Source organism: Formica exsecta, unplaced genomic scaffold (genome assembly GCF_003651465.1).
Source record: "Formica exsecta isolate Colony F162 unplaced genomic scaffold, ASM365146v1 scaffold27, whole genome shotgun sequence".
Classification (NCBI taxonomy): domain Eukaryota; kingdom Metazoa; phylum Arthropoda; class Insecta; order Hymenoptera; family Formicidae; genus Formica; species Formica exsecta.
In genome coordinates, this window is record NW_021849963.1 from 126,528 (window position 1) to 143,994 (window position 17,467).

The 17,467-nt window shown below is 39.2% G+C and overlaps 1 protein-coding gene across 20 annotated transcripts in view; it reads right to left on the reverse strand.

Annotated features, from left to right (window-relative positions):
• The window catches only part of LOC115237065 (plasma membrane calcium-transporting ATPase 3), a 77,630-nt gene that overhangs the window by 28,714 nt on the left and 31,449 nt on the right, over window positions 1–17,467 (reverse strand). For 6 of the 20 annotated variants that reach the window (XR_003884294.1, XM_029809874.1, XM_029809864.1 and 3 more), the window contains 13 exons: window positions 16,276–16,556; window positions 15,938–16,132; window positions 15,520–15,746; window positions 15,192–15,327; window positions 14,922–15,056; window positions 13,075–13,110; window positions 11,594–11,982; window positions 11,026–11,510; window positions 9,641–10,686; window positions 9,315–9,529; window positions 8,913–9,064; window positions 4,458–4,590; window positions 693–761 (listed from right to left, as the gene is read on the reverse strand). Coding sequence is in view for 19 of the 20 variants with exons in the window: in XM_029809874.1 (XP_029665734.1) it covers window positions 693–761; window positions 4,458–4,590; window positions 8,913–9,064; window positions 9,315–9,529; window positions 9,641–10,686; window positions 11,026–11,510; window positions 11,594–11,982; window positions 13,075–13,110; window positions 14,922–15,056; window positions 15,192–15,327; window positions 15,520–15,746; window positions 15,938–16,132; window positions 16,276–16,432 (3,375 nt within the window). In the remaining variant the exon portion in view is untranslated. The other 14 variants (XM_029809875.1, XM_029809877.1, XM_029809872.1 and 11 more) reach the window with 11 other exon arrangements.

The following is a 17,467-nucleotide window of genomic DNA, read 5'->3' on the forward strand; positions in this document are numbered from 1 at the left end:
AAGAAAAAAGAGAAAAAAAAAACAACAGGAGCGTTATTGTTAGCTGCCGCAATGGCGTAATGGCAATGCAAATTGCTCGACGCCACAATATATATATATATATATACACAGATTAATAATATATATATGTATATACTGGCTGCTGATTTTCGCTTTTTTTTTTTTTAATTTGTGGAGAATAATTTAAAATCAACCACAAAGATGGGTGTGTCGCATATATATATAGTAATAATATATAAATATATATATATATAATAAGCACACGGGCGAAAAATATTAATCGAGACTCGCAGTCCGCAAGCACTTACTTGTTAAACAAAATGCAGACATTGTGAGACGTGTGTAGAAAGACAGATAAGTAATAGTAGTAGTAGTAGCAGTAAGTAGTAGTGGAGTAGTAGAAGAAAGAGATAGAAAGAGAGACAGAGACAGAGAGAGAGGGAGAGATAGAAAACACAAAAGGCAAACTGAAAAAGTTTGCTTGTAGGAAATCATAATACATAGTATACATATTGATCAAAGTGCGAAGTGTCGCAAACAAAAAAAATCAGAATATATATCAGAGGAAAAAAATTGATAAAAATATATAGACGTATAGATAAATATAGAGAGAAACGGTTAATCAGATTATTATTTATAACACGGTCAAACAATGATCAAACTTGCGGATGATAGTGGACTTGCGGACTAACCATGTAGTAATCCTGAGAAGGGGATCTGCCTGTCACAGATACATTCTGCACCAGAGTTCTATTGCTCGTCTGAAAGTAGGTGACACATCCAGTTTTACATCATTAGCTTCACGTGACATTCCATGGTATTGTATTTTCTTTTTGTCATCTTATCACTTTTTTTCTGTCTTTTATCTTAATTGTCTGTTCGATTTTCTGTTTTGTTTTTTTGTTTTTTTTTTTCTTTGTTTGTTTTATATTGTCTTACTAAGCCATTAACGTGTGCTTCTCGTGATATTGAATACTTATCGACCGTTGACTGTGCGAAACAGACGAAGTTACAGAGAAAATAAGAGGAAGAGAATATATAAAGACAACAATAGACAGTATGAAGTGTAGCTATATATATATATATATATAATAGAAAAATTGGTAGAGAGACAGACAAAGAGAAAGAGAGAGAGAGAGAGAGAAAGGAAATAATACGTGTCGTCGCGAGTTCTCTCTAGCTGGACTAGAATTTTTAGTTTTTACTCAACGTTGTGTGCAAATCGTGCATCCGTTTTTTTATCACATCGGCTGTAACAGCTGCAACGGACCAGCGATGTCGTTATCTTTGTCGCGCTACAGCCCGAGCCGCCAAAGTGATAGACAGACAGATAGATAAATAGATAGATAGATAGACAGATAGATAGACAGACAAATAAATAAATATTTGACATTACTACAAAATTACTACTTCACTGCGCAATCATCGTACAGAGTGATATCAAATGTTTTAAGGATTCTTCGACGAGAAACTGACCACAATCATTAACCCTGGAATATACTAATCATCATACAGATGAGACTGATCGCCGATTGACATCGTCGTTTCGTGATTTTATCGTCGCAATTGATATATTTTTTTTTTTAATTGCGCAAAAAAATAAATGCATATAATTTATATAATACCTATATTATAGTGATTTATATAACCTGATATTATCAACAGATATATAATGCCATATATAATCCACATGTACAAACGTCGTTCTCTCGGCAACGTCTACTTTAACTTAGACAGTAGAGTCTTCCGCTTCAACGTAAAATCGATAGGAACGACAGCAGCTAAGGCCGCTAAGGACAATAGCGAGCAGATGAATCTTTTATTCGGTCTTGAAACGCGTAACAATCAAAGTTCGTTTTACCGGCTAATTACATGTTCCGTATAAGAGGCGGATTTAGATATTGTATAACGCTATATGCATAAGGAAGACTACCTTACTTTAGTCGCGAGTTTCCGCGCGGCGTTATGCATTACGCAAGGGACCGGGCTCGTTTAACGTAGTGGAGTGAGAAAAGTTATATAGAGCGGTATAAAGACATATCTCCGCGAGGAAGAAAGTTTGGCGAAGAAAGTTACTACGAAGTGCTATTGCTTACGTAGATCGATTTAACATCCTGCTTTTCACGTCACTTGCGGCGGATATTCAGAAACGGGGTAAACGGACAGGGGGTATACCTCACACGACAACAGTTTGAAAGGGTAAATCCCTGCGGGAGAGAATATTCGAGTTTGTCGATCGGCGAAACATATATGACATCGATCACTGGACTCGGACAAGAATGGTGTGTGCACACTTTGGGGTTTCGAAAAACCTCGAGTAGGTGGATGAAAGACGTCTGACATGTAATTTCACGAGGACTAGAGATGTATAGACAGCGTAAAGTAAGGGTGAGACACGGTGTGGAGGGAACAAAAATCGAGTATGAGTGATTGAGGGGGGGAGGGGCGAGGGGGGAGAGAAACATAAACAGAAAGAAAGTGAGAGAGAGAGAGAGTGAGAAAGAAAGATATATTAGGGCTGAAGACTGCGTGGACCATTGCTAAGTTGGTTCTGGCTGTCTGTGGAGATCTACTGTGGATGCAAGCTGTACGGGAGAGAGATGAACGTATAAATATATAAATATATAAATATATATATACGCAATGTAATATACGTGCTCAGGTCTCGAAAGCTCGTCGACGTAGAAAGTATACATAATATCAGGAGACTCGACTCAAACCGGTGATGCTGATGGTTCTCCCTACATATTGGTCACGACACTCGCGATCTTCTTTTAAAAAAGGGGACGAGGGAGAGACGGTAAAAGACGCATTTGAGAAAGTTGGGACAAAACGGACGTTTCGCTATCCAATTTGCATGAAAAAGATTAATCACGAAATAGATAATCGATTTTGGAATCTGCGTTATTTACTAAGTTTTTCACATCTTGTTTTTTTATCTGTCTGTACACTTATACAGAGTAGTACGACAACATGAAATAAGAATACAGGGGAATACGTCTCTTAGATTAGAAAAGACACGAGAGAGAGAGAGAGAGAGAGAAGAAATGTCTAGAATAAAATTTTTAATATTTTAAATCCAGGAAAAATATTTTTCGTATCTTCAAGTCTAAGAGAGATATTCGAATGTTTCATGTTTCGTGACTGGATCATTCCGTATGTATTTATTCGATCACAGCTGATCCTTTGTGCTAACTATATGACAAAAAAATTTTCATCCGATCCCAACTATCCCTTGTCTCTCCCACATCTCCGGTACTCGCGTAAAGGGGGGATACGGGCGGAGAGCAAGCTATGCGTCTACTATGGCAGATTTCTATGTGTGTATTGGTGTGTGTATGTGTGTATGTGCGTCAATCCTATCAGTGCGTCGTTCTCGTCGAAGAGTCGTGCATGCGCGATCAGTGACACTGGTCGAGTCATACGAGTTATTCTGGTTTTTACGTTAATCGCATTATCTCGTCTCTGTTTGTCGTTTCTCTCCGTTCGGTCCTATCACCCTAATCGACCGATCGATCAATGCCCGCGGATCGATCTTCCCTACCCGAGATAATGACCTCATCGAGAGATTAGACCTAGTCTTATCGGCGAAGACTTATATGTGGAGATTGTGTTTGCCTGTCTATATATTATATACATATGTATATGTACATGAATGTGGTACCTAATTAGAGTAAAGACAAAGAGGTGTCTGGAGTCTCTGAAAGAGAGAAAGAGAGAAAGAGAGAGCACCGAGTGTCTCGTTGTCGTGTGAAAATTCGCGGTGGCTCTTTGCTCTTCCTTCAGCGATCGTTTCCCGCGTGCTCTCTTTCGAGCCGACGGTTAACGATCGGGTCTATCGACTTTAGTCGTCTGTTGAGACACTTTTATCGCACGGTCGTCGGTTTTATTGGTTTGATCGGTCGGTGTGTGGTGGAAAAACGCGCGCGGCTCTCTTTACGCGGTAGAACTCAAATGAAAATGCAAACCAAGATAACATCAAAACTGAAACGGCTCGTCTCGTTATGTTATGTCGTCGTTGTAATAATAATGGTAATGGCAGTAATAATAGTAGTTTCGGATTCAATTCTGTAACGTAATAATATAAGTACATAATAATATAATAGTGATAGAGACGTAATAATAAATTGGACGCGCGTATATGTTCAACGTGAATATAAACGTTGAATGGTAGCGCGCGCCCTGTTGAGAAAAAAAAGAAAAAGAAGAAAGAGTCCTATAAAAGTCTTAATGTTAAAGAGAACCGTGTGTGGTTTTGCCACCTGAACCGGAAACTGGATCCGGAGGCGGTTTTGTTGGGTTTCATTTTTGTATTCGTGATAGAGGAATCGAGAGAATATTGATTTTTGTTGAGTGATGAGATAATGAGAGAATGAGAGAGATAGATAGAGAGAAAGAAAGACAGAGAGAAAGAGAGAGAGAGACAGAGAGAGAGAGAGAGAGATAGGGATAGTTACCTGTGTCTGTAGCCGTGTTAGACCACGGATCCATAGAATTTGTCCTGCGCGCGGCTTTTTATCCGAGTCTGGGTCGAAATTCTCGTCTCCTAGATTCATCGCGCCGATATCATCCGGCTGGCCGCGGCCCCATCTGTTTTTGAAAAAAACATGAAACCATTTCTTCATCACTCGGATTTCTTCCTGTTAAAAAACTGAATGGAAAAGAACGGTGTGCTATACTGTTTGTTAATTTTTCTCTCTTTTTTGTTTGTTTCTTTACGGCCGCCGGCTCTCTCTCCTCGGCGCACTGCACACCACCCAACACCGTTTTCCCCTCGCTCCTTTTAGCAGAATCCCTAATCTACTACGATACGCTAACGCTACGCGTGATGATTTGAGAAAAAAATAGCGGTAATGGTGATGAAGCTAGGCAATGGCAAGATAATGGCAGACTGTGTGTGAATGCGCGATGAGAAAATATGCGGTACTCGGCAAAGATTGACAGTGTTAGAGAAAAATGTAAAAAAGATACAGAGTGTTTGGTGCTAGGGTTACGTGATGAGGTTCGAAATAAACTGAAATAATTTTCTTTTAATAAGGATTTCAAGAAGTGGGGTTTTTTTTTTTATACAAAAAATATCGATTCGGTATCCGATAAAAGAAAAATTATTTCAGTTTTTAAAAATTATTTCAAACAAGTTGATTAATGAACAATCTGTATATATGAGCCAATAAATGAGGGGATGGATGGTGATGCGGATATATCGTGAGCAAGAAAGTGTATTCTGCATGATATGATACAGAATGTTAGTGTAAAGCTAGATTAAATGTGCGAAACTTTTTCCCAGTTTTGCTGCTTATTTCAGCGTTCTATATTACAACGGATAATGAGCGCAGCGAAGAAATGCGAGAAGTAAATGGAAAGAAGAATGAGAGAGAAGAAAAGATATGCAAGATTATATATGCACGCGAGATGAGTCAGAGAATCGTTGCAAATGCATCAAAATGCAGCATTTTTACATTAGATGCGTCGATTTTTGCACACTTTCCTTCAGCGTAGTTCGCGATTAGGTTTTGTAATTAGTGCAATCCGCACAAAGTACGCAAAGCACGGTTCACTTTGATAAGCAACCGTCTTTGCTTAGAATATCAGCGTTGGAATGTTGTGTTTCCGTTTCGTTGGTTTTTTACTGCAAGTACCTCATCGATTCGTTTCTCTTTTTTTTCGGGGTATATCGTCAATTTTGCGTCAGATCGTCGATCGCCTTGGTGTTGTAAAACAACGCGAATTTTCTCCTTACCTGTTGAACGACACAAACGCGAAAATCATATAGTACCATCGCGACTACGCGTCGCCCATCGTTGCTATTTATAGGCTCGCACGCAAGCTCGTAGCTCTCGTGTAGAATAATATACTCGGACGAGATAATGATAGTATGTCGAGGGTCGGTCCGTAAAAAACCCCGCACACTCCTCATGGAAATTATTTCCCAGTGGAATTCGTAAACTACAAAATTCAAAGTTTTAATGAAATCCACCGGGAGACAATTTTCCATGAGGAATATGCGGAATCTTTTATTTCGTCAAGCGATCTGTTTTCCAGAATGTCACAAAATTAAAAAAAAAAAAAAAAAAAAAAAAAAATTCCAGAAAAAAATTCAGTTTCCTCGCGCCCCACTTGGACAATACAGGCAAAGAAATTTCCGGAGAGAGTAGATGGATAGGGGGACATGTCTCGCCTAAACTAGGCCGAAAGTACGGAAAGCCAGACGTCGTAACTTTTCCACGTAACGCGTTAGCGCAGCCGTTACGCTATCGGGATAGTCGCCAGTCAGATAAAGTTCCTTCACCCTAGCTGTCAAGCGCTGTCGTAAGTGCGTTTTCTCCGCCTCGCAACGATTTGACCGCGCTGTTTATCGATCGATCGCGGATTTATGCGACTGTCGAAATGCTGTATCGGCCGGTTTCGGTTGCGCGGCGATAGTAACGTTATCATTAACGCCTGCCAATCTGTTCCGCTGATAAAAAAAAAAAAAAAAAAAAAAGAAGAAATGCCAGCATAAAATTATCAAAAATACAAGAGATTACATCAAGTCATCGGATTCAGATATCATTAAAAAAAAAAAAAAACGTGCTGTATAATGTACCAAACACGCGTAATCAGGAACCAATCCGACAACATTCTGCTTGGTTGGCTAACAGTGTTCGTCATCGGTCTTTGTCGTCGTCCTGGCGCGATGCAGGACGCGATGGACGTATGTATGTACGAGTATATACGAGGGAAGTATCGGGATTCTATTCACCTACGAAACGGTATACACACACAGCATATACATACATACATACACACACATACACGCACGCACACGTAGTCAAAGTGAATAGCCGGGGCAGTCCCGTTGTGTTATCAAGCGGTGCACGTACTACACTCGGCGGTAAAAGCTTCGCGCGAGAGCACTCCCTGTAACCTTTGGTTAGCTGACCCTTCTGCTCGTGTAACATTTTATAGTCGCACACTCGACTCGCGTATATACTGAGAGATTATAGTGGCAAAAAAGCGTGTATATTCTCGACTCGAGATTATATATGTTCCCTTGCGTCTCCCTCCCGAGAGAGGGAGATTCTCGTATGCGGCTACGCATCGAGCCGTGATTCTTTTGAGAATTAGGAGCTGAATTAGCTTTGAAGGAAGAAAAAGAGAGTAGGTAGAAGAGAAGAGATGGTGATGTGCAAAAAAGTGCTACAAGCGCGATGATCGAGATTGTAAAATCAGCGAGTTCGAATTTCGACGTGGTAAAACACGCGAGGCATCCTTATATATTTTCTCTCTCGATAATGAAAATATCTTTTCCACTTTTGCACTTTTTACAGTATTGGAAACAGATCTCATCGAAATTTTACACCGGTTACAATTGGATCGGACAGGTGTATGATCAGATGAGCAGAAAGAAAAGGATTATGACAAGATTATGGATGAGAGCGTGTGTCCTCGGATCGTGTACGTGTCATATACGATAGACGAGAAAGTACAGATAGCGATTAAGAACAGTAAGAAAAGGGACAAAAATAGATAGAGATAAAGATAGAAAAGGTTGGGCAAAAAAAAAAAAAATAGAGAAAAAAAAAGAGAGAGAGAAAAAGAAAGATAGAGACCGCATAAATCCAACGAATCGAGTAAAAGTGTATGTGTGTGTGTGTATTAATAAGCATTAATTAATTGCACGAATTGTTTCTCACGCACAAAAAAAAAATCGCGCGCAATTGATTATTAATTAATCGACGGCGTTATATTAAATTGAATTAAGCTCTCGCCTTCGCGCCTTTGTCGTTTTCTAATCCGCCTCGTTGAATATTAGAGATTTTGATTAGTGCAACAGCGCACGTCATCGGTCACTCGACACAAACAAGTACGTAGATTTCGACTGTACGGTTGTAATCATGCAACGTTTAAGGCCAAGTTACGTAAACTACTCCCAAGGTTGCGAGGAGCGAGGGATGGAATACCCGGGATGGGATTTGTCTAAGCGCGCGCGATTATTTTTACTTAGTCACGATTGATTTCACATTACGATTCTTCACAATAATTTTGTTTTAAGTTACAGAGGTAAATATATATACATAATTTTGTTAAATACAAAAGTGTCCCAATTAAATATATAATTTATATTTAATTTTCTTTTGTATAATTACAGACTCGATTCAATTAATATACCTTGACGCAAGGACGTCAAACCGTATTTTGCATAACTTTACAGTTATTTTACAGATTTATATCAAAGATATCAATCATAGATCAAAGCGAAATAATCACGCATGCTTTCAACATTGGGAGACAACATTCTTCGGGAATTCGACATAAAACTGTTACTAGCCGTGTGGTGTATTATATGTATGTATATATACAGATTAGCACGAGTGAGTTCAAGATTCGGCATGCAAAGGCATCTACCACTAATGAGACGAAAACTTAAGATGCTAATTCATATGTGATAATAGATCATTGGATATAAAATCGATTACTTTAAGCGTTATGATTTCAGCACAATGTCGATATATTGATGGTATTATTCACAATGATCATCAAGTGATCGCAAGGCAGTTTACTTATTAAAAAGCCTTTCATCTTTTATACCTTTACACAGTGATCTTTACATATCAAGAAACATCATAATGCAAGAAACAAGAATTTCCATGATCAGCTTACTTTCGAAACAATTATGTGCATATGTTTCATTAATTAGTTAATCAAGATTTTCATTATTGAAGAAAAAACTGACAAATTATAAAAATAAATAACAATAAAAATAATCTCGTCCGTTTAAAGAAGAATCATTTTCTTCTAAAAAAAAAGTATTATGAGCAATTATCTTTTCGTTCGTGTTCTTTCTATTGCAACAAACCTCGGTTCTGTGCTCAAAGAACAAACAAAAAAAAACGTGTTTATGTGTATAAGAGTACATAATTTTAACTTACGAAAGAATTTTGGGAATTCGGCGTGTAGGAATAGTCGTAACTATTTGGCCCCATATTAGCGTACCGATTCCGAAGAACAGGCACCACAACCACTGGTCTAACGAGAGCGCTCTGGTGCTGAATGCCATTTTACCGTATTGTATGATGACCACCTAAAAAAAACAATTAAACGGCTCTATTTTAGAAAAAAAAAAATGATAAAATAATATCGTTTATGTTACAAGAACTACTAACCGTTATTTTGCATTTTGTTAATAAAGATTAGTTATATATAGATTCATTGTATCTTGTTTAAGCTCACTGCAAATTCCGGATGTTTGATCGTAGATGAAGATTTAATATCCAACAACATCATTCTCATGTCGCATATAGGTTGAGTAGATATAGTCTTGTGCGACTTACTTGCGACAAACATGTGCCGATCCAAATTGAATAGAAGATGGGGTTGGTGAATATTCCCTGGAAGACATTGCGCTGACCGTGAATTTTCCTGGCGTTGAATTCGTTGAAAAGAGTCATCATGACGAACGTGTTAAAGATGACGGTGAAGTGTTGCGTGGGTCCGCCTCCCGCCGCTGCCACTCCGCGGCCCGTGTCGATGTCGAGCATCAGGTCACCTGCGGCAGTCAATCGCGGAAGTTTTTAGAACGTTCTGTTTGTTCGACGAGACAGACTAACGAGGAATCGAGAAATCACAAGGAAGGGGGACCAAAGGAGGCAATACTCACCGGCGAAAAGAAGCGTGAAAATTACGCTCAACTGATACAAGGCCTGACCGAGAATATTTTTCATCATTGTCCTGGAAATGAGTGGTTTTGTGCGACCGTACGGTCTACGGAGGAGTAGATCGGGCGTAGGCATTTCGGTAGCCAAGGCGAGGGACGCTAACGTGTCCATGATTAGGTTTACCCACAACATCTGTACTGCCTTGAGCGGCGAGTCCTGCACGGCACAAGCACCGATGAAAGCGACGATCACGGCAACCACGTTGACGGTTAGTTGAAATTGCAGAAACTTGGCGATGCTATCGTAGACGTTTCTGCCCCACATGACCGCCTTCACGATCGATGAGAAGTTATCGTCCGTCAGTATGATGTCGGACGCCTCTTTGGCAACGTCTGTGCCGGCAATGCCCATGGCGAAGCCGACGTCGGCCTTCTTTAAGGCTGGACCGTCGTTCGTGCCATCACCGGTAACCGCCACGACCTCGCGGCTTTCACTCGATTTACTGTCGATGATGCCTTTTACCAGGGTATACTTGTCGGTGGGCGACGACCTGGCCAGTACTCGCAATTTTGGCCACACCTTATCCAGCAGATGCTGTTGCACCTCGCCTTGGCTGTCTCTAATCCTGCGATTAAACTCCTTACCCTCGAGAATGAGGAAGTCTTCGTTCGGCTTGAAAATACCACACTTAAGCGCGATGGATCGCGCGGTGTTTATATTGTCACCCGTCACCATGCGCACGGTGATGCCGGCCTTTTGGCATTTCCTAATTGCGTCCGGTACTTCGGAACGCACTGGATCTTCAATACCGACAATGCACAAGCAGGTGAGATTGTTCACTAGATTATCTTCGTCGTCCCAATTGGGCTCGTTGTCGATGTGAACTTGATTGATCTCCGCCTTGCCAGGAACAAAGTCGCGATAAGCGATGGAGATGGTGCGCAGTCCGTTGCATGCCATAGGTTCGATCACGTTCTTTACCAGACGGTCTTGCATCTCTCTGGTAAACGTCTCCAGATGACCTTCGCGACCATATATAAAGGCACATCTGCAATACAATCGATCAAAATTCATTTTTAATCAATCAAATTGAATTAGAAAAAGAAACTGACATTATTTCTATGTAATATTACAAGTTTAATGGCTTCTCATTATTTAAAAATTTGAAAAAATTTGAAGAAATTTGAAAGTAAAATTTTCACATAGCTAAAATTGTTGAACAATGTTCTGCTCTAAAATCTTTCGGAGACTTTCAAAAATTCCGTTATAAAAGCTTTAAATAGGAAGGGAGGGGGGAGAGGGAGAGGGAGAGGGAGAATGTGGAATTGCAAGATTCACTAAACTTTAGTATCATATTTGAATAAAAGAATGAGAAAACTGTACGTACTTCTTCATGATGATCTCGGAAGCGCCCTTGGTGAAGAGCCTATATCCACCGCCTTTCCTGGGAATAACGGTAGACATGCTCTTTCTTACGCTATTAAACGTATACACCCGCGTAAAGGTTTCCTCAGGAAAATCGTCCCGCACGGTTTGATATTTCTTGCCCAGGGCTAATACGAATCCAAGTAAGGCACATTCGGTTTTGTTGCCGACCTGCAGCGACAATTCGCTAGGGTCTTGCGACTCCATTATTCGCGACGTGTACGCCGAATTGATGGAGATGGCCTGCATGATCAATTCGCCGACGTGGCTCGGTATATCCGAGAAATTCGGCGTCGTCTTGCACATCTTCTCGCATATGTACGACTGTACCACGGTCATGCGGTTCGTAGTCAAGGTGCCGGTCTTGTCCGAACAAATGGCGGTGGCGTTACCCATAGTCTCGCAGGCGTCCAAGTGACGTACCAGATTGTTGTCCTTCATCATTTTCTGTACAGAGAGAAAAACGAGAGGCGATTTCAGAATAAAATGGAAAGGGGGAAAAAAATGACAAAATCTCTGTAGAATCTTACCTTGACGGAATAAGCGAGCGACAAAGTGACGGCTAGGGGAAGACCCTCGGGTACGGCGACTACGAGCACCGTGACACCGATGATCAGATGCCGCACCAGATCATTGGCGTACGTATTTCGCCACGGCCTGCCCTCGATGACAAAAGTCGTCACGCAGAACTGTATGATTAAAATGACGACGGTGAGCACCGCGATGGTCGAGCCGGCGTAACCGATCTGTATGGCGAGTTTAGTTAGCTTGGCTTGCAGAACACTCTTCTCCTTCTTCCCGCTGCTCTCCCCGGTGCTTGCGGGTGCGGCCGCGTGATGATTCTCGCCACCCTCGTGCTTACCGCCGCCTCCGCCTCCGGTCACGTGACTGTTCCCGGTAATCTCTACCGTTTCCTCTCCTTGATTTACCACGTCAAGATTAGACTGCATCCCTGGTCGTTATATACACCAATCGAGGCTCAATCGGCCCGAGCGATCGCATCTTGACTCGCATCTCAACCAAGATCTTGATCATGCCAAGGGGTTGCTGATCGATCGCAACGCCGACTGAATCTCGATCGTTACACTTAGAACGAGTATATATAAATTATCTCAAAAGCGTTCTAATAAAATACTGGATGCTACTCGAGTTGGTAGATAGCCAAAAGTTTTCATGAGAGATGATTCAGATTAATGTGGAAGACACAACAGTTATATGTTAGAGAAACACAGATTAAAACCATGGGTGTTTATATCATTACTAGAATGCAGAAAACAAGAAGCTATATGCAAGAACGAGGTAGCCGCTGATGCGTGTCAAATGCATATATAAACCACTGCTAATAGAACACGCAAAGATCAATAGGGAATACAAAAGCGTGGATAATGTAGTTTTGTTTCTTCTCTTACGCTCTCGGCATAAGATGTAGCGTTTGATATATCAAGAGAATGCAATCTTTAAACAAATCGTTTAACGTCCAATCTCATGCTCCATGTCTCGATTTTAAGTTAATGTCATTTCTTTGCTACATCCAAGTCCGAGAGAATACCCTTAAACCATATTCGACGAAAAAAAAAGAGAAATCAAACTTTATAATCGAATGTCATTAGAGAGAGAAAGAGAAAAAGAGAGAGAGAGAGAGAGAGAGAGAGAGAAAGAGAAAAAGAGAGAGAGAGAGAGAGAGCGCGCGATAAAAAAGATATTCCTTTGAAAATACGCAACATTAATGTAAAGTTCATAGATATTAATTGAAGTAATAATACAGGAAAAAGAAAATTCCCGAAGAAAATGCAGAAGAAATGAAAAAGTGAGGTGAAGTGAGAGATAAAGATTGTATAAAAAACTGAATGCTGTCTTGAGGACTCAAAATAATTAATTAATTTCTTGGCCTCAGTGGCCACGAATCTATGTGTGTATTATACACGTATAATTATACATATTTGTATATCGAAATAATAAAAATAATAAGAAAATATATATATAGATATATATATTATTTAGAATTATTCACCTGGTAATGACTTCTTCTTCCGCTGCTTTTTAGCCTCTAGATAAAAAAATACATGCAAAATGAAATTGATTAGCAATCTATTTGAAAAATATATATGCCAATGGTATAATAGTTGCGCCAATAAAAGAATTTACATTCGTGATTATAATTTTTTTTTCCATTTTTCATTAATTTTCGCAAGAGAGTACTTAACACTAACAAATGAAATAGGTAGATAGGTAGGTACAGCCCAGAAGGTCAAACATAAAGAAGCAACTATTGCTTCTATGATATACGAACAAAATTTCACTAGTGTAACTGTAAGAGTGCATGAAAGTACATTCCTGTGAATAATTTGTCAATAAAATGCGAGTTCACCTTCTAGGTTGTGCAATAACGAAAGATTTACAGAGGGGTATGGATCAAAGAGAGGAATTGTGAAATTTTGATATTCATTTTTCCATAAAATGTGTAAAATGTCCCAAAAATGACGTACTTTTCCTGAACTATTAAAAATACACTGTTTAAATTAAAATTAAATAAAGAAACTTTATTTAATATTGAATAAATCAAAGAGAGAGAAAGAGAGTTCAAAATTTCTGGTGGTGTATGTAATTTGAAATACAAGTATAAATGACCATTATTTTTTCCTTCTTTATAAAAATTTAATCGCATAAATAAAATTTTAGAGTTTAATATTATTAAAATATATTAAATTTAATATTCGCAAGTTAAAAGCTTCTCGGTTTTTGATTCAAAAAGCACATGACGTTTAAGACACTTTCCATAAAAATTATTTTAAAAGATATATCTCATAATAATAATTTCATCAAACTTGAAATTTTCAAGTATAAAATTTCATATACACATATCAGACAAAGATAAAAAAAACATTATAATAGCAAAAACATTTATAGCTAGAGGGGGACAAAAACAAATGATTTACAAACGCAAGAGATATAAAATAATAGCACCTTGAAAAAATTATACCGATAAAGACATTATCCTTGATAAACTATGTAAATGAATTTTTAATAAGGATACTTCGCGAATATATGATATCAGACTATAAAACTTGCAAATATTACTTTTATATTTGGTACAATGTCTATAATATATCCATAGTGTAAACAAATGAGCGGGAAAAAATTCTTTATTAATGGAGAGGAATCACCATAAAATAATACATACTGCTGTATTATGGCAGTTTTATGTAGAATATTTTTTAAAAATATACACATGAAAAGTGTCTAGAAACATTGACAAATTGAAACACAAATCTTCTACAATCAATTAGTTAATAAGTTAATAAAAGTTTAAAATCCACTGTTGGCAAATGCAATGTCGAGAGTACAAAGTACAGGGAACGAAAAAAATGGCTGTTGTAAAATTCATAATAAAAAAAATGATCACACCAATTCACGTCAAAACCATGCGTCCACTGCGATTCGTCTACACTCATTTTGAAACATTTTATAAATGTCCATGCGGGAATATGGTAGAATATACCAACAACTTCTATTACGAGGCACAAATTGCTATAAAATCTATTTGCTATTAAACATATCGTAACGCATTCATAAACCGGATCTTCAATAAAATTTCAAAGTAGAGTTTACTAAATGATTCAGAAGTTGCTAGTAGAGATAGGTATACTAAATCATCAGAGTGAGAAAAAAGAGAATATGTAGGATATCAATCTCTAAAGTAATCTGATAAAACCTAACGGAACTTTGAGAGAAATATGTATTGTATATATATATATATATATAAATTACATATTACTCTAAGAATTTAGTAACCTCTGTATAAATGTGCAGTCATTCAAAATGATGGATCAATCGATCGGCAATAACGATTATACGTACCTTTCTTCATTTTCTTGATTTCTTGCTCCTGTTGATCAACAGCAGCACCCAATAAGGTAAAGATAATACCTGCCTGGGAATTAACACCTACTGCAGAAACTAACATTTTTCCAGAACCCTCCATCACGTGTGTACCTTTTTAACAATACAGTACATTCAAGATAGTTTTCTATCGCATAAAAATCTTTTAAATACTTTGTGACTTTCTTTACATCGGAAGAATAATCCAGCATAATGACAACTATTAAAATTCAAGCAAGACTCTCTCACCTGAAAGTACCATAGGATCAAATGATTCCCCTTTCTTTACATGATCTGACTCTCCAGTCAGACTGGATTCATCTACTTTGAGATCGTTGCTTTGTATAAGAATACCGTCTGCAGGCAACAGGTCTCCATATTTTATCTATATTATCAAACAGCTAATTAAATATAAATTTTACATTTTTTACTACATTAATATTTAATTATGCCAACAAAACTAAAATATCCCATGTTAATAGATTATATATATATATTTAAGTATTGTTTGAAAAAATTTATATTCTAACAGCATTCAAAACTTTATTTAACTTATTTATTATTGTTACATATATACCTGACAAATGTCACCGACAACAATATCAGACACAGAAATTTGTTTCACTTCTCCTTGCCGTATAACTGAGAACTTGTGCTCTCCCTCTATCCGACTTTGAAGACCTCTAAACTGCCTCTCCTTGGAGTAGTCATTAAACGCTGTCACTAAGACCACCACAATTACAGAAATCAATATAGCGAGTCCTTCAATCCAACCATATTTCGCTTCGTCCTCATCTACTAAAGCTGAAAATAAATAAAAGAATACATTATCCGAAACCTTTCGAGGAACCTTTCTTTAAAATTGAAATTGACAAAATTTATCTTTATATGCTGATAAAAGATTTTAATACACATAAATATTCGACATGTCTCCTTACTAACAACAAGTGGAAACTCAAAAATAAAATACACAATATCACATCATAAATACTTACGTTTTTCATCATCAGCTGGATGATAAAAGCTAAGACCTAATGAAACCAATGCTGCTACTTCTAAGATGATTAACGTGACATCTTGCAATGCTTCCCATACTAACTGTAAAAATGTTTTTGGTGGTTTTGGAGGTATCATATTGGAACCAAATGTATCTCGCCTATGTTGTATGTCTGCTACTGATCCACTAAGACCTATGCAGATAATAAGAATCATGATATGTGTAAATATCCGTTGTATCACATTCTTTTTATATAGAAATTGTTCTTTATGCGTAACTCTTATCCTTTTTCATTTCGTAATACAAAATTTGGATACGTTAGGAGAAAAATTGTACCTTCATTGGGTGAAGTATACAGCTTTTTACAAATCTCCTGCACACCACCGTAACCATTGATTTTGCTGACACCTTCGCGCCCCCGCAGCTCCATGAGCTCGCGGAGTTGCTTAAGCGTGACACCATATTGGGCCGGCCGGCCGTCTATCGTCGCCATGATATCTCTGTTGCCTCTGTTGGCCGAAGCCAACTACTGTTACGCTTCCACAAGGCTACCACAGCTCGTATTATTCTCTGGCGTCGCTGCTCCACTGGCCTCCAAACGAATGGAGGACCAACGGCTGAAATACAAAAGAGAGAGATTGTTTAGCGGCAAAGTTTTCAAACTATTGTAAGTTTTAAATATAAATATATAATCATTTCAAGTTACATTTATACAATTAATCGCGTCTCAATTTCTATTTATTGACTCAAATTGTCACCATACTGTTGTCCAATGGAAATTATGCTACTGCAAAACATATCAAGAGATTTCAGGGAAATAATTAAATCATTGGGACTACCGTGCTAAGGTGTGTAGCGCGCATTCCGTCGAACGACAGTCGTGCGTATACACGAGAGACGGCTCTCCTCGATCGGCGGGGCTCCGAAATCGAAAGGCGGACGAGATTGATATCGGCGCGAGCGGCGCGTGTCACGATACGAAACGAAATATCCGACGATGACGATGACAAGGTAGGGCACGCGGCCTCTCGTCCTCGTCGCTTATGCAACGCGATTATTGATTCCGGGGATGTGCAGCGACGTCGAAAGGAGCAACATCGCTCCGCCGTGATGGTTTCTATCACGCACACATACACACGCGCACATACACATACAACATACCATGTCGACCCTACCGCGGCGCTTCGCGTTAAATGTCAAACTCCTTTAACCCGGCGCCCGTGCAAACGACTCTCCGGTGTCATGGAGTGTATCCCCGGCGATCGAAGCGAGATCACGGCGCGTCGAATCCGTGATTGGCTGACCTCGACGTAGTTCACTCGATCCCGTTCTCCGCCAAATGGTAAAAGTATGCGCGAGCTGGAGCGCCGCCCGCAGATTGAGGTTATGGGCGCCGAGCAGCGGGCGCGGGCGGCTTCGGCCGCTCGGCTTCTGACAGCGGCGTCAACATTTGCGCGGGACTCGTGGAAACGGGGGGGGGGGGGGGGGGGGGGGGGGGGGGGGGGGGGGGGGGGGGGGGGGGGGGGGG